The sequence below is a fragment of the Gadus macrocephalus genome, chromosome 8, assembly GCF_031168955.1.
Source record: "Gadus macrocephalus chromosome 8, ASM3116895v1".
Lineage (NCBI taxonomy): Eukaryota > Metazoa > Chordata > Actinopteri > Gadiformes > Gadidae > Gadus > Gadus macrocephalus.
The window spans coordinates 2,799,396-2,820,694 of record NC_082389.1 but is presented as its reverse complement, the minus strand read 5'-3'; the positions used below and the strand labels follow the sequence as shown (position 1 = coordinate 2,820,694).

General features: G+C 41.5%; 3 protein-coding genes across 4 annotated transcripts in view; 1 reads left to right on the top strand and 2 right to left on the bottom strand.

Annotated features, from left to right (window-relative positions):
* Positions 1–21,299, top strand: part of LOC132463690 (uncharacterized) — a 142,960-nt gene that overhangs the window by 70,607 nt on the left and 51,054 nt on the right. The gene's annotated exons all lie outside the window — the stretch shown is intronic.
* The window catches only part of LOC132463689 (uncharacterized), a 139,861-nt gene that overhangs the window by 104,481 nt on the left and 14,081 nt on the right, over positions 1–21,299 (bottom strand). The gene's annotated exons all lie outside the window — the stretch shown is intronic.
* On the bottom strand, positions 1,077–20,841 carry LOC132463693 (uncharacterized). The gene is made up of 4 exons (XM_060060004.1): positions 20,753–20,841; positions 20,441–20,511; positions 10,408–10,507; positions 1,077–5,411 (listed from the first exon to the last, which is right to left on the bottom strand). Exons 3-4 carry the CDS (start codon positions 10,505–10,507, stop codon positions 1,687–1,689), a joined length of 3,825 nt encoding a protein of 1,274 aa, XP_059915987.1. The 5' UTR covers positions 20,441–20,511; positions 20,753–20,841; the 3' UTR covers positions 1,077–1,686.

Genomic DNA, 21,299 nt, shown 5'->3' with positions numbered 1-21,299 from the left:
GAATCGGTTGACTCGGAACCGGTTCTGAACAAGAACCGGTTCTCGATTCCCATCCCTACTCTTGCCCATAGAAAGTGAATGACTTCCGGCGATTTGGTCGCTCAATTCGCTTCTGGTGTGGACGTACAGTTAAAGACAACAAACTCAGAGTAGGTCTAACCACCTCCCGAGCAGGTTAGACCCACGGCGTATGTTGCCGCAGCAACTAACTCTCGGTTGCGCTTGTTACGTATTTTAAGAACATATGCTGCCCCCACATAGCCTCTAGGAAGCAGATTCAAACACACAAGCTGTATTACGCTCACATAACCACTAGGAAGCAGGACCAAACATATAAGCCGTAAATACTATACACAGCCACAAGGGGAGCAGGACCTTACTGAAGGCTGAAATAGCTGCTCCATCCACAGAAGGCAGCACCTCAGACAAGTGAGGAAGCCGAGGCTAATACGTCACACCGGCCACGCCCACTTCACACAGGCCACGCGGACTGGACCATAACAACCAGAATCTTCAGGTAGCTCAGGACTCGCGGGTTAGAGTTTTGATCAGCTGGGAGACGCTCAGCACGTGTTCGACACACTTCCCCTCCTTTTGCTCCGTAGTTACCATACCAAAATACTTTGACAAATAAAGTGAGTTAAAAGCGATCCGGATTGGACTACTTTCTTCGAAGAATGCTGCACGCTGAACCTGCTACCTGAAACGGAAAACCCAGAGTTTCCACTAACTCAGAGCGAACAAACTCGGGGTTGCCTCAAAACCAGCTACCTGAAACAGGGCTCAGGAGTTCAACTCTTTACCGATCCAGTTTATGAGACTTTACTTTCAAAAATTCACAACACAACCAACTTGAATTAATATAAAAAAAAAATAAAATAGGCTTGAGTAAATACAGACGTTTTTCGATCTTTAATGTCGTTTAATATTTTTTTTCTTTGAAAAAGTAAGATGACATATAGCAGGCTATTATACTTTTGTTAATTATATTTTTACAGCCTCTGTTATTATTTCCTCTAACATATTCATGATCACATTTACACCCAGCAAATATTGATCACAATATAATTTCTCAACATCAACAGCATCTGTGTTATTATATCAAAGAACAAGCATAAAATGAGTTAACATAGCAGAAGAAGGATGTCAATGGCTCTGATACCTACTGTGGAAATTAGGGACAGGTGGATCGAAACCAATACTTCTTATAGCCTACTAATGATGGTACAGTTTTGAGAATCCACCCTCCTATAATTAATTGCATTTTATTTGTATACTTTTTCTGAAATTGTTAAAAAAATACAGAGGGAAATGGTTGCCTCTGTCCAGAATCAGTACAAAGTTGTGACAAAACGTATACGCTCGAACCTGAACATAACGAGTTACAGTGGAAGAAAGGAGGTGAAGAGAACAAAGGCCACCTGAGAAGGATACTCCTATAAACTATAAAAACAGAAGACCTGTGCTTTGTAATTGCTGTTATATTAAAAAAAATCACACATCTCTATTTGAAACGAATGCCATCTCTTTCAAATGAAATGTTTTGGTGTCTAATCCAAGAAAAACTGTGTTGCCCATCCTAGTGGAAATCATTTGTTAGCCCTAACCCTATGCAAGTTCGGGCATCTGGTAAGTTTGCCCACTGCGCGCCTCCCTCAGGAGGAGACCTTGAGGAGGACCCCAGACTCAAAACAGATTCTTTAACCAACCACCCATCCGAAATCCCTTTCCCTCTTTCCTTTTCTTTCTGTCCTTAATGTATTGATCCTGTGTGCTGGTTAGCGGCTCTCCTTTTGAAACCTTGGCCATGATTTGGGCATTTTCTTTAATTTTTTCTAGAGACTCAATCCGTGCCGGGTAACCCTCTTTGCCCTCTAACTTCTCTCCTTTAATGAGCAGGTCGATGTACTCTGGCGTGCTCAGCGGGTCAGGCCGCAGAGCTATCTCCTTCAGCCGAGCTATAGAGTGAGATGACTTTTTTATCATGGACATGATCTCTTCCTGCAGTATGACAACATCCTCTTCCAGGTGTTCAATCAGTTCCTCGACTGAGATCTTTGCCTCCGTGGCTTTTTCATACTTCTCTTTCAATTCTTTTATCGTCTTCTTCTGCTTCTCTTTGACGTAGTCCCACTTGTATTTCTGGTTGAAATGTACTTCCCAGGAACATGTTCCAGGGCAAACCGTGCATTTCCCACCACTCATGGCAGCACAGCCACTCTTTTCTTTATCGTCTGCTATGGCACAGGGGTAGTGGCAGGTCACTGAACACTGCTGACAGTTAGTGATGAACTCTCCCTCTTTGGTAAGCTCTATTTGGACAGGCTTAATGATTTCAACTTCAAATTCAAAGTTTTCATTGCAACTGATGTCGGCGGTGTGCTTTTCGATCTGTTGTTGGGTTGATCGGATCTCTTCTAGTTTCGCCAGCCCCGCCCGTATCTGGGCCTGGATTCCTTCCACAGCCACCTCCAACTGCTTTCGCTCGTTGAGAACCTCTTTGGTTAACTGCAGGCTCTTGGTGGTCATTTGTCCCAAGGCAGCAAAGAATGTTTCCATGCTGCTTGCCCCCATTTCCCAAAACATTGCATCAAAGTTTTTAGCCTCCATCTTTTTGGGGGGGGGATTATTTGATGATTTGGAGCCTTGATCAGCTATGTCACTGAAATAATTATTTTCAGCAAAAAGTGCAGAGTTGTTGAATTTGTGGTGCACTGGAAGTCCTCTGTCTGTTTTAGGACATGGAATATTAGCAGCATTGATCGCTGCGAGAACAGGAGGCGGCTGACCGTCTGAAAATGTGACCAGCATGCAAATGTTCTCTGCCACGTCTTTACCAAAGATCGACAGCACCGAATCTATCACGTACTTCTGTGTATGCGTTAGTCTTGCTTGAGAGGCCTGGGTGACAAAACAAATTGCATCTATCTCACGGACTCCCTTGTCCGAGGTGAAGAGTGTCCTGATCTGCTCTGTGATCGCCCCGTCTCTCACTATACCCTTTGTGTCGCCGAAACCCGGAGTGTCAACAAGGGTTAGAGAATAAGGAACTCGGAAGCCATCTTGGTGGTTGATTTTGTAGGTGGTTACTTCGGAAGTCTGACTTTCAGCTTGTGACTTCGATTGGTCCTCATCGATAAGTTTGAAGCGGAAAGAGTCTTCCCAATCTATGCCCAGGATGTAGTTGATCATTCCATTGATCAGAGTTGACTTCCCCGAACCTGTTGCCCCCAGGAACATGAGAGTGCGATTTGGCCTCACGCTGTCCTCGCCAAATGTGTACCTCTGGAATCCATCTAACCTAATATCGTTTTTCTCCAGGGGTAACATGAAAACTGAAGGAGAACCATGTTCTATTACCTTGCTCGATGCTTTGATTGATGTAGCCAGTTTATCACATAGCTTTTTTGTGCACACAACTACTGATGCCTCTTTGCCAAGGCCAAAAACTCCACAGTCACATCTGACCCGGACAGTGTATCGCGTTGAAGGCTGCAGCCCTGGAATGACTTTGACTAGGAGGGAGTCGTTGGATGTGAATGTTAGTTTGCTCCATATACACTCTTCAGGGTTCATTTCTGGAGATGTTTCAGCAAGTTCTAATATGTATTGCTTGGCCTCCACTCCATGTCCAAGGTCAGATGGTTTCTCCCATCTGACTGATAACTCTGTAGTATAACATTCCACTTGTAGTTTTTCTGGAGGACTGGATGGTAAGGTTTTAATCAAAAGGCTATCTTCACAGGCCGCGCCAAGGCCGACTGCGCACCAGGCTCTACATCTGAACTGATACCCTTCATTAATCTTCAAGCCGGACACTGTGACATTTCCAGCCTTGCTCTCCATTTGTTGATGCCAAACATCATCTCCATGGACACAGAACTCAACAGTGTAGTGGGTGACAGTTGTCAACCCAAATTGAGGTGGGGAAATATTCAGTGTTACACTGTTATGGGTTATGTCACCCGTGTTCATCTCTGGCTTCAAAGGTGGTTCAAAGTTGTAGTTGGCTAAGGACCCATCCTTGTAGAGGTGGAGAGTTGCACCTTTCTTCTCATCATCGTTTATTGCACCTGCTAGAAACCTGATGCTTTTGTTCTCTTTGTTGGCCTCTGCAAAATCTTTGAAGAGCTGCATTTTCTCGTACATTACATTTGAGGAGAACCATTGTTCCTTTTCCACATCGAAAGCAAATGGCACGTCGTCTGGTTGGGTTTCATCCAAGTAGTTTGACAGAGCTGAAAGGTAAGGCTCTGGGCCTTCCAGGGAGGTAAAGACAAAGCACACTGTATGTCTGACATCTCCACTGTGGATCTCACTCTGCAGAGAGTTGTGACTGGACGCAACGATTATCATGTTGGGCATTTTGTCAATCAGAGAGCTGATGATTTTGATTTCTTTGTCTTTACAATCCATCCACTCATTCAGTTCAACACTATTGAAGGGAGAGGAATGTATTTTTTTCAGGATCTCTGTGAGAACACTTTCCTCCTCTCCTCCTCCTCGGATCAATGGGAGTTTCCTTGCCATAATATTCTGGAATTGAACTTTATGCCGAAAAATAAGTTCTTTGAAAGCTTTCACCTTCTTGCTAATCTGTGGGAATTGCTTGGTTGTTGTGCAACTTTCTACATCATTGCATCTCCTTTCCAGCTCGTTGAGGTCCTCCAGGACATTCTGAGCATCCCTGACTAATCTATCACTTATCTGCCTAACCAGTTGATCAGCAGCAGAATGTAAAGCCTTCAGTGGCATTAACCAGACCTTCAGAGGCACTGCGTTCTCTTCGTTGGTTCCCAACAGCTTAGGTAGGCTTTGATAGACTTCTATTGCGTCCTGAAAAGACACAGGTGGTTTCTCAAAGTTAAAGTCCCCATAGAACTTGCAGTTAAACTTGTCAACATTTACCTTGTCCTTGCCTGCCATGTTTAGAGAACCTTTGCCATCTATCTTCAATTTGGGTATCTTCTGGATCAGCACCTTTAGATTTTCCTCAATGTCTTGCCGATCTTCCTTTTGTGACAACTCACGGTCGAACACAAAGAAGGCTTGTGCCCCATAAAGGATTCCTGTCACTACGTGTGTTGCTTGTCCCGACTGAAACACATATGGATGTTTCACATTACCTCTGCCAATGTGATTCATTGACAGCTCTTTGAATTTGGTGGTGGTTTTGTAATGTATTACCACCCTAGCCTGATTCATGGAACGCTTAGAATCTGAGAGAAATTTAGCAGAGCCTTCTAAATCAACCAGTCCACACAGAAAACTGGCTTGCAGTGAACCTTTAACATTCAATGCAGAAGATTTGTCTTCGATGGAGTCGGATGCAAGTACGTCAAATTCACTGTTGGGTTGGGGTCTTTCATCTGCTTTTTTCTCTAAGTCTTCCCGGTCCCAAAGTTTCAGAGCTGCAGAAGAAGACCAAGAGAAAACATATCAGAATCCTTGCTCAGAGAAATACATAAACAACGTATACATTTCCTTTATATATCGGCGTATGGTTTCCTACTGAAAGTAAATGATTTTCAAATGAAAGCTGTAAGGTCAACCTCAAACCAAAAAAAAGAAAAAAAAAAAGAAAGAAAAGAAAGTTAAATGTCAATGCGTTATATCTGGCTAAAAGAAAAGGTTAAATAAAAACAAATGTAGGTGGAATGGTCATGCTGTGGGATGATATAGGCTGGTCTATATTCTGAACACATAACTGCTTGAACTTACACCCTAGAGTCTGACAAAATCCCATGTATTGAATCTGGAAGAGAGTTGGTATTTCATCTGGTTATTATAATAAATGTTTCTGTATGTATGGTTTCATCCCCCTTCATACCATGGATTATGATTAGACTCATTCATTTAAATAACATTATATCATAAACATTTGCCATTTGGTAAACATTTTATCGAAAGTGTCTTAAAATACTGTGATGGATACATTTCTTAGTGTGGTACTCTCAAAACTGTTTATTTCTATTTATATTAGCAAAGGGTAATTTTCTTTGAATTTAAGGGCTCCAAATGATTTTTATAAATGTATGAGACCAGTACATTAATTTATTCCTCCAAATGTATGAGAGGAACTTAAAATGTAAGCAGCACCCAGGTGGAACTGTTGACACCTAAGCGCAGTGTTTCCCATACATAGACCATTGTGTGGCGCGGCGCCACAGAATCAACATCGAACGCCACGAATTGATTGTGTCCTTTTTTTTTTTTTTTTTTCTTTTTTTTTTTGTATAACGCGATTTGGTAATCTAAAAATCGTTCCGTCCATTCATCTCTGCATAGCACTACGGAGTGATAATAACAAAGACGTGAATCAGGCAATAAATCCAATTTGATTGACAGCGGTAAAGTTCGGTGTGCATTAAAGTACAGACGGAGTGGGCCAATTGCGAACTACTGCAGCTGCTCCAAGTTAAACCCCAAACTAATCGGAACAAGTGTTTATAATACATTTAATTTTTTTTTATAGCAGACTACACCACCTCTCATATTCCGCATAGAATTCTATTCCGAACCGATTGAGGCGTATATAGATTATACTTTTCTATTCCGATTGAGCTGTTCTTCCACATCTATGCGGATCAGATGTGTCCGCATGTAAACGCAGAGTTACATGCACACTCACTGACGGCCGCGTCGCCGTGCTGTGTCGCCCCCACACATTGGTCCTTGGTCTGTGGGAGACACTGAGCGGTTGCGCCCGCGTCCTCATCAGTCGTGTTTTCATTGCTTCTTACCATTTTCTGTATATTACAGGTCAGTAGTTGGTTTAAGCTATGAAATCTCAACCTTCTAAAGCTTTGCTTTATATGTATAACTGTTAAAGAAGTTCGGGTCATGTTTTGTTGTGTTTCTAGCGAAATTAAGAGACTTTAAAATACCGCCGTTGAGTACAATGTCAGGGGTGAATACCGGAAGGCGCAAAATGGCAGGTCCCGCCGATTATGGGTTCATTATTCGCCTTGTGTATTGCCTTGCGGGCATGCCGCGCAATTTAAGGATTATCGTGTGCTCAAGTAGAGGTAAGTGGACTAATGGAGAATATTGAATGTACGTGAGATATGACATGAATGTGAATTAGAATAGGATGTACGATGTGGTTAGTATGTGATGCACTTAAACAGTTGAAGACTGAACAAGAGACACTCAGAGAATTTTATTTGTGAATTTGAATAGAGACGCAACTTGGATGACGAACTGAGCAGTCGTGTCTTCATTGCTTCTTATCATTTTCTGCATGTTACAGATTTCTTTATTGTTGCCGTGGTACCCAATCCTGGGAACCGTAACATTAACATGAGAATAGTGTAAAAGTTGTCTCTGACCTTTTTATTGTTTACAATTTATTTGAACAATTATATTGATATCCTAGGATCTCTAATAAATTGTTACTAATCTGTAAGGCCAATACAAACCATACTATAATAATAAACATGATATACCATGATATACAATGTATTATATAGCCATAATATAGAGTTAATGGATAATTGTGAGCTCTGATTGTCTTGTGGACCTAATTAAACAGAAATTTGGGCCATATCATCTTTGTCAGCATCCTGTGCGACCGATAATCTGGTTAGTGTGTCAGGGCCTTAAAGGTGCCATGGCATGAAAATCTCACTTTATGAGGTTTTCTAACATAAATATGAGTTCCCCTAGCCTGCCCCCAGTGGCTAAAACTTGCGTTCGGTGTAAAAAGATTACTAGGTGTTCTGCTCGCCTTTGAAAAAACGGAGGCTCAAGCGAGCTGATTTGGAATGTGGTTTCATATGTTCGTCACATAGCATCTAAGCTCCTCCCCTTACTCTGCCTGGCCCGCCCAGAGAATTTGGCCTGCCAATGAGACACGACCGTGCGAGCTCCACATGTGTGTGTGTGTGTGTGTGAATACACACACTGTAAAGCAAGGGTTTCTTGACGGTTCTTTTAGGGCCCTATGAAATCCGCGATAACGAAAACGCGGACGGAATCACGGAATTTGACAATAAAAACGGAATCAACTGATAATTTTTTTATTTTTTTTATTTTATTTTTTTTATTTTATTAAGTAGGAAAGTATTAAAAGTAACAAAGTTACAATTTAAAACGGGCCTTTCTTAGTAAAATAACTGATTTCCAGCAGGTTCCTGTTCTTCAGCACACATAACATGCAACAGGGACAAGGCACATCAGACGTCACATTTACAATATGCAGCGGAATGCAGCGGAATTCGCCATTATTTTGGTGAAATTCAGTTTCGAGGGAAAAGGGAAACAACACAGGTGACATTAACGTCACTGAATGTTTAGCAGTCACTCGCACAACAATGTTAAAAAAAAATCCCCGGTCCACCACGCAAACAATAGGTCCCGCTCCTAACAAGAAGCCGAAGAAGTTGAAGCGCCCGTAATTCGGTTCTAACCCCAAATTCAGAGCCGAACAATATCCAAAACACTTCTATCACTCAGGTGTTTTGTAGAATATGTCAACATACTATCGATTGGAAACGCAAAGATACGTGCGATGACCACTTGAAGTCCAAAATACATATGAAAAACAATGAACGCCGTAGCCAGGGCACGCCCCTTCAAACAACAATTTGAGTTTATAAAAAAATAGTTTATAAGCACTTGAATATTTATGTCATGTTTTTATTTGAAGCACTAAAAACAGTGGAATGTTGTGATGTTTTAATAAATGTAGTCTTCTATCTGATTACATTTTATTCGTTCGCACTTATTTGACACTCGTTCTGATGATTTTAAGTGTAAAAATGGAATTAATGAAAATTGAAACGGAAAAAACGTAATTTAGAAATAAATAAAACGGAATTTGGAAAAGAATAAAACGGATTTCATATGGCCCTATTCTTTGACGTCTCATGTATTTCCACAACAAGACTGTAGTGGGGGTTATGTCAGCCATGGTTGAGAAGGAATTGGGGGAAAGGAACTTTGGCTTTGACTCCCTGAAGTACATGAACTGCGACATGCTGCCGGTTGCCGCGAGGCACCACCGCCGCGAAGCACCACCGCCCGGCAGCGGGCAGCCGGCAGCAGGCAGCGCGCGGTTCAGTCTACTTCAGATTGATGTGGAAGTGGAAGAACCAGAGACGTTGGAGAACCCGACGAAGTCGTTTGTGATTCATAATATCGTCTGGAGGCGCACACAGCTTTTGGCTAGGGATGCACCGATCCGATATTTGTATCGGTATCGGTACCGATATTGAAGACATTTCTAGATTGGGTATCAGTGACAAATGGGCCGATCCATATTTAAAAAAAATAAAATAAAATTTACACATACTTGAACTTATACATACTTGAATCCTATTCCTACTACCTTGCTGCTTTGATAATTGAATTTCCCACGAAAATGTTCTCACGGGATTAATAAAAGTGTATCTATCTATCTATTGGCTGATCTATTCAGTTTCTATGCTGTGCGCTGTGAGTGACGTCATAAACAAGCAACACGCCGTGCGGAGCCTACAGTGATTGCAAAATGGAGCGAGCAAAAGGATCTGCTATCTGGAGCTATTTCACTTTACCTAAGCCAGCAAGCTCCACGGCTACATGCAACATATGCAAAGTAAATGTCCCGAGGGGTGGTACTAAACCTTCTAGCTTTAATACCACAAACCTTATAAACCACCTCCAAAAATTCAAGTCTCATGATCCCAGTCTTTTCCCCTCAATGAAACTTACAGTTTGTAGCCATAATTTCGCGCTGTTTTTCTATATCGGATCGGTATCGGCCGATACTAAACCTCAGATATCGGTATCGGTATTGGAGGTGAAAAAACCGGATCGGTGCATCCCTACTTTTGGCCACGATAATATGTATTATATGATATATATATCTATGCATTATATGATATTATTTAGATATAGAGCTCCAGGACTCCCGTGTGTTGTACAATATTTACAGAACATGGCTAACGGCTGTGTGCGCCTCGCCATTTCGATGCATCCACTGTAAACAGAGCGCATGGTACCGTGTCTGCAAGCTGCTCAGGGCCACACTCCCACCCTCCTCCTTGACCCGCCTCGCTCCTCCTCATTTGCATCATAGCTACAGAGAGCAAACAGCGCATTTGAGGGAAACTCAATGTGCGACTGGCTCGGAGTGGCTGTAACTCTGCACCACGGCTGAATTTCGGGAATGTCTTTGAATACTGTGTTAGTGGCCCACTAATACCTATATTAAAGCATCCATAAAATAAGCAAATATCATGGCACCTTTAAGAACAATAGTTGAGCGCTGCTTGCAGCACTCACCTAATAATGACATCCATAATGACATTTGGCCAGATCAATTGATTTCAGCCAAAACACAAATCAATTATAAGTTAAAATAACGACTATAAGAGATCTTGTGTCTGGTGTCTGTTAAACTCGGGACTTGTATTTATTTACCGGGGATCAGTGAGTCGTCGCGACAGTCGTAGAGCATCCCCAGACTGAAGGGCCGGCCAAGTGCTGCCAGCACTACGGTCTCATAACTGTCCATGTTCATCTGAAAACACACACACACACACACACACACTTTAATAATATTTTTTTAATTGATTCTGTATTGAAGGAACTTTTAGCCTGAATTGATGTGTAACCCTTAGGCGTGTTCATCTATGCCCCAATGGCATGTAATTTTAATCACTGTGGGATTTTTTATGTATGCTGGACATACTATAATTTTTCTCTTTCATTATTGCATCATTTTAAATTCCATGGGCTGCTGTGATAAGTGAATTTCCCATGTTTGACCACACACTGTGGCTGGGGGTGAAATCATTTTTTGCTTTAATGTAATATAAATGTAAGTGTCCATGTTGATGTCTGTACTGTGTTATCCTGTAGCGTCATTTACTTTTGAATTGGATGCCATAAAAATCATTATATTCCTTCCACTATAATTACAGAAAGGTATATTTATCAAAATACTGAATTTAATTTAAAATTACGTATGGAACTATGGAAATTTTTACGTATGGAAATTGCATGATAAATATGATGTTGAGACATAAGGATGGAGAGCCCTGCCCTCCCAACCCATATGACACCAGCGTACTACAGAACTACATCTGCCATGCTGATGATTATTACACATTTAAACTAAGCTGATATATGGGTGTCCGACGTGAAGCTTACTAAGGCCCCGTCCACACGAAGCCGAAACCGCTACGGTTTCGATCCATCCGGTTTCGGAGTATCTCCGTAAAGACGGAGTCAAGCGAAACCGGGTAGATCTGTAGAAACGCTGTAGTACACATTCCAGGCCCATAAGGGGCGCCGCTTCTGCTACAAAAATAAATAGTAAGAAGAGGCGAGCATGCGCATAAAGGGTGAGACTCCGCGGGCTTAACAGTCATTGGCTAGAGGGTCGAGGGGTGGGGCGATGACGTCATGGTTTACGGTTTCAGTCGGTTTCAGGCGTCCACACAAATCCAAAACGAAACCGGGTAGATTTGAAACCACCTCCGAGGGTGGTTTCAGAAGTTTGCGGTTTCGGTCAGCGGATTCGCCGGCTTCGTGTGGACGGAAGGCCGAACCGTACAAGACCTTTGCGGTTTCGCCATGAAATCGGCTTCGTGTGGACGGGGCCTTAGTTTGCTTGTATTGTGTTTTAACAATATCTGTGATGGAATGAAGCCCAATTCGTGTAGAGCAATTACATACTAATTTGACTTTTGTACGATTTGTGTTTTTTGGTTGAAAATGTAATTAGTTTGAAGCTTTCCCATAATTAGTTTGGAATCCATTTAGGGTGTCATTTAGATGCATGGCTTCCCTCATTGTAGGAAAAATGACCTCATATTTAATGAGCACATGGTCGTGCTCATTAGAAGTAGACGGACATGTGTGAGACTGTCAAGAAAGGGGGTAGAGAGAGAGAGAGAGAGAGAGAGAGAGAGAGAGAGAGAGAGAGAGAGAGAGAGAGAGAGAGAGAGAGAGAGAGAGAGAGAGAGAGAGAGAGAGAGAGAGAGAGAGAGAGAGAAAAAACAGGAAATTAAATTCACCACGAGTCCGTAAGGGCTAACTGAAGGTCGATTGTCCGATCGCGCGCTGCAAAACGCTTAACTTTTGTCCCACCCCTTTGACGCGTCTGGCCGAGTTCCAGGTTCAGCCATCAACACAGAGATAAGACCAGCTCCGGTTAGACCTAATGAAATGCTCAGTGTTAAATATCACACTGGTTATAACATAAATCACAATGAAATATGAAGTGAAATCCACAGTCTGTGTAAGGCTTATCAGTTCCATTGTCAATTTCAAAACATACAAATTTAAATTGGAATATATAGTTACATATTCCGTTTTTTGTTAATCGAGTAGAAGGCTAACGATGTCACCGCTCCTCCTGGAGGATACCGTAGGCCTGTGGACTTATCAGTAGCAAATAATCCTGAATCACAATTGTCCTCACCCCATTCACGTCTACTCACTAAAGCAGATAATGGGCAGCCGGCCCCAACTACACGAGCTATACACTTATAATTGCCAAATTAATATTGCAATTGTTACTGATGCCTATATTCATTGAATCACTATGGCCCAATGCTGCAAGTGAACTAGTGATGGCAGTCTGACACTGAAGCGCCGATACGTGCTTCATACCATAACTACACAAACCATAAAACCACTGCTTCGAAGGTTGCTTTGTTACAGAAAAATCACGTGACATATGACGTCCGAAACAGCAACTGCTTGAGTGGTTCGCGGAACTGGCACCGCCTCGTTTCGAGTCTGAATTAATATCATTGTCTAGCGCCTTCAAAGCATAAAAACTTGAATGCACAACATTGCGTTTGCTTCGTAGTAGCCGATCTCATACTATGAGTCATTACATTCGTATTGCTGTATCATAATTATGGAAGCATCAAGGAAGAGAGGTCGTTCTGACATGTGGGAACACTTTATTCTGATCGCTCCTGATAAGGTGCGCTGGCTGTTAAATATGTAGATTTATGTAGGAAAAGTAGAGTTATAGAACTTTAACAATCAGTAAGCCTATAGAAAAAAAGTATCTATGGAACTAACTAATTATAGGCCTATGATTAGTGTAGCCATTTAGCCATAGCTTTGAAGACTCTAAATGCTTTTATTTACAAATAATAATGAAAAAAATATCTCTGCAGGTACGGTGCTTTGTATGTTCTGCTGAACTGAACTACCATGGAAATACAGCATCCATGAATAGACACTTCACCGCAAAGCATAGAGCTGCTGTAAATCAGGGGAACACAAGTCATGGTAAGGTGTTTTATTATTAGACACACTCTATCGCAATGTATTACTTCATTCCATGAATCATAGGCCTGCAATTTTACATAAATCTTTAATTTATTTTGTTAATATTATTTGTGTGTCTTTATTTATTTGTTTTAGTGGACCGCAAGCAAGAGATCGATGAGGCTCTTGTAAACTTGATTTTAAAAGACCTGCATCCTTTTTCCATCGTGGACGACAACGGTTTTAAGAACTTTGTGGCTTTGCTGGATCCTACCTACACTCTGCCATCCAGATGGGCTCTTAAGAACATGGTGGTCCAGAAGTATGAGGAGGAGAAGACCAAGGCCAGGGCTGTCATGCAGAGTGTTGAAGCTGTTAGCCTGACTGCTGATATGTGGACCTCCATTAATATGGACGCATATCTAGCAGTCACCTTCCATTATGTGGATGACTCTGCAAAGCTGGCCACAGTTCTTTTGGGAGTGCTGCCTTTCCCTGTGTCTCATACTGCTGATAAAATCTCAGCTGCAAAGAGGTCGCTCATGGAGCAATGGGGCATTGAAGGCAAAGTCACCTCCATTGTTACTGATGCTGGAGCCAATATGATTGCCTCTGTGAGAAATTTAAATATTCGCCATGTGGTTTGCTTTGCACATGCTCTAAATTTAGTTGTAAAAAAGAGGCTGGATGCAACTCCTGGCCTGGCAGACATCAGATCAAGGTCACGGAAGGTAGTGACATATTTTAAGACCAGCACCACAGCAAAAGAGAAGCTCAGAGAAGTGCAGCAGCAGATGCAGGGTCCAGTCCGTAAGCTTATTCAGGAGGTGGACTGTTGGAATAGCACTTTTCACATGCTTCAGTGCCTTTTTGAGGAGAGACAGGCAGTGAGGGCAGCTCTTGCAACCCTTAGAACTGACGTGAGACCTCTGTCCTCTGAGGACTATGACACCATCTCTGCATGCCTGAAATTGCTTGCCCCCTTCTACCAGGCAACGGTAGAACTCTCTGAGGAGAAGAGAGTCTTTTGGTCAAAGATCATCCCAATGATCAAAATGCTCATGCTATACTTCAGGGGTCACCAACACAGTGCCCCATGGCGCCCGCAAGGACCACATGAGGCGCCCGCAGGCGCCTCATGTAAACAACTCTTGAACAACTCTATTCCACCTTTTTTAAGTCATTGATGATAATTATTGTGAGAAATCATTAACATGACTTAATTAATTAACATGTATTCACATAGATGAGTATCATTAATCATTAATATTAATATATAACTAAAGGCAAACTGAGCAAATTTGCTATTTCAGAAGAGTGTATAGAACCGGGTGCCCTTCGTATGACTCTGTGCCCATGAAGTAGCTCTCAGGTTCCAATAGGTTGGTGACCCCTGCTGTACTTGTTTGATTCAATGGGGAAAGCAAGTCACACCACAGCCAAACAACTGGGGGAGACCATGATCACTATGATGCAAAACAGATTTGACAGTATAGAGAAAAAACAAACCGCACTGACCCATTGCACTCTGCTCGATCCTAGATTCAAAGCAAATGGTTTTTACAATCAATCAAATGCACAAGCAGCAGTAAAACGACTCACTTTTCAATGTTCACAATTATTAATAAGAAACACACCACCTGTCACTCATGAGGAAGAGCCCTCCATCTCCACATCATCTCAACCAGCTCCAGCAAATGTAGAAATTCAATCAACTACAGGTAATGTTGTGAAAAGTAAAAAGGGATATAAAAAATGAAACCGTCTAGTACTGATTACTGTCATGTTTCTCTTTCAGATATTAACCTTTGGGAAACACTGGACAGAAATGCTTCTGAAGCAAGATTGTCCAGAAATGCCACAGTGGATGCTACAGTGGAGGTGCAGCGGTACATGACCGATCCACCGCTGGAAAGATCCGAGGAGCCACTGGTGTACTGGATCAATCACAAAAATGTGTACCCTCATCTCTTCAAACTGGCGCAACAATTTTTATGTACGCCGGCCTTATCTGTTCCTTCTGAACGAGTGTTCTCCAAATGTGGAGAAGTTGTGAGCAAGAAAAGAAACAGGCTCAGTCCAAAAAGTGTTGAAAATATAATGTTCCTAAATCAAAATCTTTGAGTATTCCCTATCCCATATCCCCTGGTTACACCCAACTTGTGCCATATTTTCCAAGCAAATCCTAATTGTCCCCAAGCACTCCCTCCCCAATAACACAATACACAAATTCATTAATCTTTATTTGACATCCCTGTGTGTGTGTGTGTGTGTGTGTGTGTGTGTGTGCGTGCGTGTGTGTGTGTGCGTGCGTGTGTGTGTGTGTGTGTGTGTGTGTGTGTGTGTGTGTGTGCACCAAATCTCTCAAACACACACACCAAATTTATGTCACTGTCTTAAAGCCTCATGGCCACTCTCTAGCCGGGCTAATTTAGTTGCAGCCATGGCTCTTCACCAGGAGAGTTCACTGTTACTGAAGCTTCAATTAATGAACCCATTTCCTAAACAATGTGCTTAAGTGGTAGCCTGGCACCGCCCACCTTCCTACTTCCGCTTAATTTTCATTTCAATTCAGTACTGGGTCTGCTTCACATGCTTTGGTTCCTTTGAAGCCAGATTTTTGGTGGTCCAATCAGCGAACAGAGGGAGTGGCTGAGAACGATGACGTCGAGGTCGCGCGCCAGTTTCAGTTGTAGTCAGAGGAAGACCAGGAAGACAATGGAGAAGGATACGAGAGAAGCTATTCGGTCTGTTGTGGGATCGCTGCCAAATATCGATCAATTAAAGCCGGAGCAAGAACAAGCTTTGCTGAGTTTTGTTGGTGGCCATGATGTTGTTGCGCTTCTCCCCAATGGGTTTGGGAAAAGTTAGATTTTCCAGCTGGCTCCGTTAGTGGTGAAGGAGCCGGTCCCGTCGCATGACATACGTCACAACCAAACGCTATGCGATTGGTTATGGCAGATCCAGAGTGGCACTGGGCAGATCCAATCATTTTAAAACTCCAACAGACACCCGCCTCCAACTGAGTGAACGTTTGTCAATTGGGCAGACCTTCTGCACAAATGAAATTAAGTACGATGGTCGGGTAGGACCAGGCTACTTAAGTGGTTCAGTGCTTCACCATAGCTTCATTTGCCCATCACGAAAGTGAACCCTCCTATGGCCTAACGATATGCCAAGTTTCACCCAGCATTTCATCTTCATCTTCAACTATGTACACTGGTGCTGAACTTCCATCATTAAACTATAAATGATCATGCATGTTTGTATTCTTGACAATAAATGTGTTATCTTTGCATCAATTCAGTAGAGATTAGTACACCCATTAGAGATGGCTGAGTGCGTGATTTACCAGAAAAACAGTATATTCTCCATAGCAACGTATGTTGAGAGCACAGGATTAGAAATTAGATACTTCATTAATTTTAGGTCACAGCAATACAATAACAGTTCATAGTTACTGTTAATAAGTATCAACAGACAATAGGTTCCGGCATCAAGTGTTTCTAATAAAAAACACAAGGCGGAGTCTTATACTCATGTAATGGCAGATGTAGGATAATAACAAAATAAAAACACAAATCCAACACTGCATAGCTAACGTTATATGGTGACCACAACCGGCAGTGGTGGGTAGTAACGCATTACAAGTAACGCAAATGAGTAAAAAAGTAAATTTTTCGGGTAACGAGTACTTTTCACGTTCCTTTTTTAAGTCTGTAATTTTACTCTTGCTCAAGTAAATATTTGATTTAGAATTCTACTCTATACTCAATTCCATTTTCCATTGTGCCTTCATTAAAATTGGTTGTGTTCCTACAATGCTCTTGCCTTTTGTCACATGCACAGAGCTTAATGCAAATTTGTTTGAAATTAAATTAAATTTGTTGTTGTACATATTGCTTTTGTTGTACAACTTGTGAAGAAATGTTTTAGGAGTGCATCTCTTTCTCTCCCTCACTCACTCACGCATTATAACCAGCCGCGTGCCATCCATATGGGCAGGTGGGGCGGCGGCAAAAAGCATGCTCCCAAAAAAAATAGTTCCTCAGTAAATCATTGCTCCAAGTTTATTTTTAATAATGTGATTGTCACCTTAACTATCAGTAGTTTCTGTAGGCTTTCCGACTATTTTTGGTCTGTTGATATCAAATTGATGGTGGCGATTCTAGTTGAGTTTAACGTGTCATGCAATGTGGGGCGGCGGAGCTCAACGACCGCGTCCCTCCTATGTTTCTCGCATAACCCTGCAGGCTGCAATAAGAATTGCAATCAGCGCTATAAGACGCCCATATGGTCGTAAAGTAGTCTGCCCCATGGTCATATTCTAGGACTGTTGTTGTTTAAAATCGAATTACTCCGCCTGTATCTTTCGGCATTGAAGCCTATTTATTTATTTATTTCAGCAGGTACTCAAATTGCATACCTGATTTCATACCTGATTTAAACAGCTGTTATTGAGAAATATCTGATTTCCAAAGTGTTGTTATTGAGAGATTTGCACACATCGTCGGGCCAAGTTCCAAATCGAAGGTCTGCTTGATTGATGACTTGTATTTCTACTTTTCATCTATTTGCAATGCACTGCCTGTTAAGCCTGTTGTTAAAATAAAATATGGAAGAAATAACTTCCCTATAAGGGACATCATATGACGAGTGTTGCGGATGGCACTTCAACAGCGTGCAGTAACATTAGGGTATTAGTTTATTTTTAATTCTTACTCACAATTAGTTTAGTTAACATGTTTTAATGTAGCTCAAAGTATACATGTTAAAAATATATATAAATTGTGGGTGTGGTGATACGCCAGCAGTTTCTGCCCCACCGAAAGGAAGGGGCACCGCACGCTACTGATTCTAACACGTTATGTCTTTTTCACTGATCCAAGCACTCCAATACAAAAATGTAAAGTAATTTGAGTAACTTTAAAACAAAGTACTTTTTTACTCTTACTCAAGCAGGTTTTCCAATTGGAATATTTACTTTTACTAAAGTAGATTTTGAAGGAAGTAAGTTTATTTTTACTTGAGTATAGATTTTCAGTACTCTAACCACCACTGCCCATAGGCCTACATGAATATAAATGGATCAAACTAATCGAATGAATTAATATTCAGAAAAAACCTTCAGAAACAGCAATAATGCCATGGCGGGCGCATACAAAAACCCAGTCTTGCCGGAGCTTCTACACAAGGCGGAGTCTCGTAGGTTTCGAGTTGCAAAAAGTTGATTATGTCATCATAAGTGACTCAAAGAGAGCTGTTTAGCCATTGCTAGATGAGGCTGCTATCTGATGGTGCACGAAACAGCCATTCGCTGTCTGCGTCAACCATGATGTTGCGTAAAGACCTCACTGGACAGAACTAATGAGTACGAGAGGGGTTTCTGAATATTATTAGTTTTTGGTAGCTACTGTAAATATTTTTAATTATAAATGTATTCAAGAAAAAAACATATATTGGTTGAGACGGTTGTCAGACGGTTCAATCAGTGGCGAAGCAAGACCTTTTTTGGGTGGGCTCAAGCCCACCCAAAACTTGACTTGGCCCATCCTATCATTTCGTCCTCAAATCTAATATTCTAGCTTTTTTTTTACACAAGCAATGAGAGAATGGATCCTGTACACTAATGAACAGGCACAACTGGGCTAGTGAAATCGAGCGCAACCTCCCTGCAGGAATCTCTACCCTCTGATTGGTGGGTGGGCGTCTCCTGTTTGACAAAACCAAAAAGGCTGTACAAGCAAACTTAACATAGTTTCTGCTGTTTTGTCTGTCAAAAAGGCTTGCTAGTCTTTATTAGAAAATCCACGATTTCCAACTGTGATATAACATGACCAGCTAATAATAATAATAATAATCATTTTAAAACCTTGACATAATCTGTCCGATGACTATTAAATGACAGTTGACCACAAGGCGATTCTATCTATGCCTCCTCTTGAATTGCTTCATGTTTTAGTCGGCTGGAGCTTGCAATGCTGCGCAGCATGATAAGGTGCAATGAGCAGAAAAATATGACATGGGTGCTAATTTTCACTTGAAAAAAAACGCTGGCATTATTTTATCAGCAGAGGGCATATTCATTGCCATAACAACTTGAGCTAATCAACAAGTACAACACTTGTTCTAATACTATGAGGCTCATGAAAACGCCCTCAGCTTATAAAAAGTGTCGGGGGGGGGGGGGGGGGGGGGGGTGGGGCGCGAGTGGCAGACGGGACTTAGTGTCTTATTTATTTATTTTAATAAGTTGCTTATTTTATTTGAAATAAACATAATACCAAGGGTCAGAAGTTTTACAAGAATTTTGATCGTACAAAGTCATGACAGAGGGACTTGGTGTCTTTATTCATGCTTCAAAGATGAACATATAATATTTTTTTCGAAAGGGAATAAGCTGATGAAGCTGACAAGGGACCAATTTTTACTGTTTAAAAATATTTTTAATTAAATGCATACCCCGGTGAATCATTTGCTCTTGTTTCTCTGTTTTGAGATTCACACAGACTTAGCAGTGTTGTTTAAATGTTACAAATTCAGTAAATAAACTGAACTTGGAAATTGTTTTAAGTTGTTGCAGATGTTATCTCCGCTAATTTTATTAATCTAAATCAATAAAAATTAGCAGGTTCTCAATAGTAGGCTATTTCAATTCAGGGAGGATGCGAAAAAATATCTGTCTCCTAAGGTGGGAATGACAGAAAATAATTGAGAACCACTGGTCTAGAACATGTTGTACTTGTTGATTAGCTCACGTTGTTAGGAAAACGCCCACAGTTGATCAAATAATCCCAACGATTTTGTTTTAACTGAAAATGAGCACCCTTTTTTGCATCAGAACAAGATTTTTTTGCATCAGAAGTTTTATAAAAATGTATGGGTCGCTGAAAGTGAGACAACGTAGTTTATTGCTCCTGAAATACTGTTATGTTTCTCATATTATTAATCTAGTACATGTTGTACCAATGTGTTTCAGTAACAGTGTAAATAAAAAAAAGGGGGGAAATATGGTTATTTTTGAGTGAAACTTACACAAAGGAAATCTTGGACAGGACTTAATATACCTCATATACCCCTGCGGCTTCCTAGGGTTGAGCCCCCCCAAAATTCAGAACCTTGAATCGCCCCTGGATTCAATACAAAGTGAAAGGAAGGCAAGTGCCACACTCGAAGCCACACAAGGCATTAGGACCGTAATAAAAGGAAGTGAACGCACCTGGTTGTATCGGTCAGGCCCAGGTCCAGGTTCAGCCTTCAACACAGAGATAAGAGCAGCTTCGGTTAGACCTAATGATAAACACAGTGTTAAATATCACACTGGTTATAACATAAATCACAATGAAACATGAAGTGAAATCCACAACATTTACGGTCCACATTTCTAATGTTAGTTTTGGGGCTGATTACCACTGATTAGGCCTACGTCCATTCGATAACGTTCCAAACGGGTGCAAAGAAAAATCAGCACCACAACAACTTTATTGTATTAGGTGTCAATATAACTGATCAGAGAATGTTTCTGTCCTACCTTGGCTGTCCCGGCTGCGTCTCCTGAGAGCAGGAAGATGTCAGCTCCGTCTTTCTACCCGCGCCTCTTAAAGCTGAGCTGGGAGGGCTACACCCAGGAGGGGGGGGGGGGGGGGGTATGCTCTGGTTTCCCCCCACCCAGAAGCACCTTGGAGTTCTTACCCCTTTCTTGTGATAATTTCCGCCTCAATAAATGAAGGTCTAAGTATATCAGCCTAGTTCATGACGCTGGAATATTTTTAGAATATTTTAGAATATACAATGGGCAATATTCAAATTAAAATGCTTAAAGACAACACTGATCATTGTATTAATCGTTAATTCTCTTTTAGGTAAAAGGCATGCGTCATGGTGATGATACTTCAGTAAATATTGTTTCAGAGTCTTTGTTCTTTTCCTTCTAATACAGGGGTTCCAAACCTTTTCTCTTCGAGACCCAAAAGAGACGTTTGGGGTCTCCTGGGACCCAAACCTAAAAATAATTCATCATGACTTGCCATAACATCTACATTCATAATCTATTGATAAAGAATACAACAAACCATGCA

Bases quoted from the DNA above. Each gene is read 5' to 3' on its own strand.
- LOC132463693 (XM_060060004.1), bottom strand. From the start codon at position 10,507: ATGAACATGGACAGTTATGAGACCGTAGTGCTGGCAGCACTTGGCCGG. The intron at 5,412-10,407 runs GTAAATAAATAC...CTTCTTCTGCAG, and splicing joins CGACGACTCACTGATCCCCG to CTCTGAAACTTTGGGACCGG.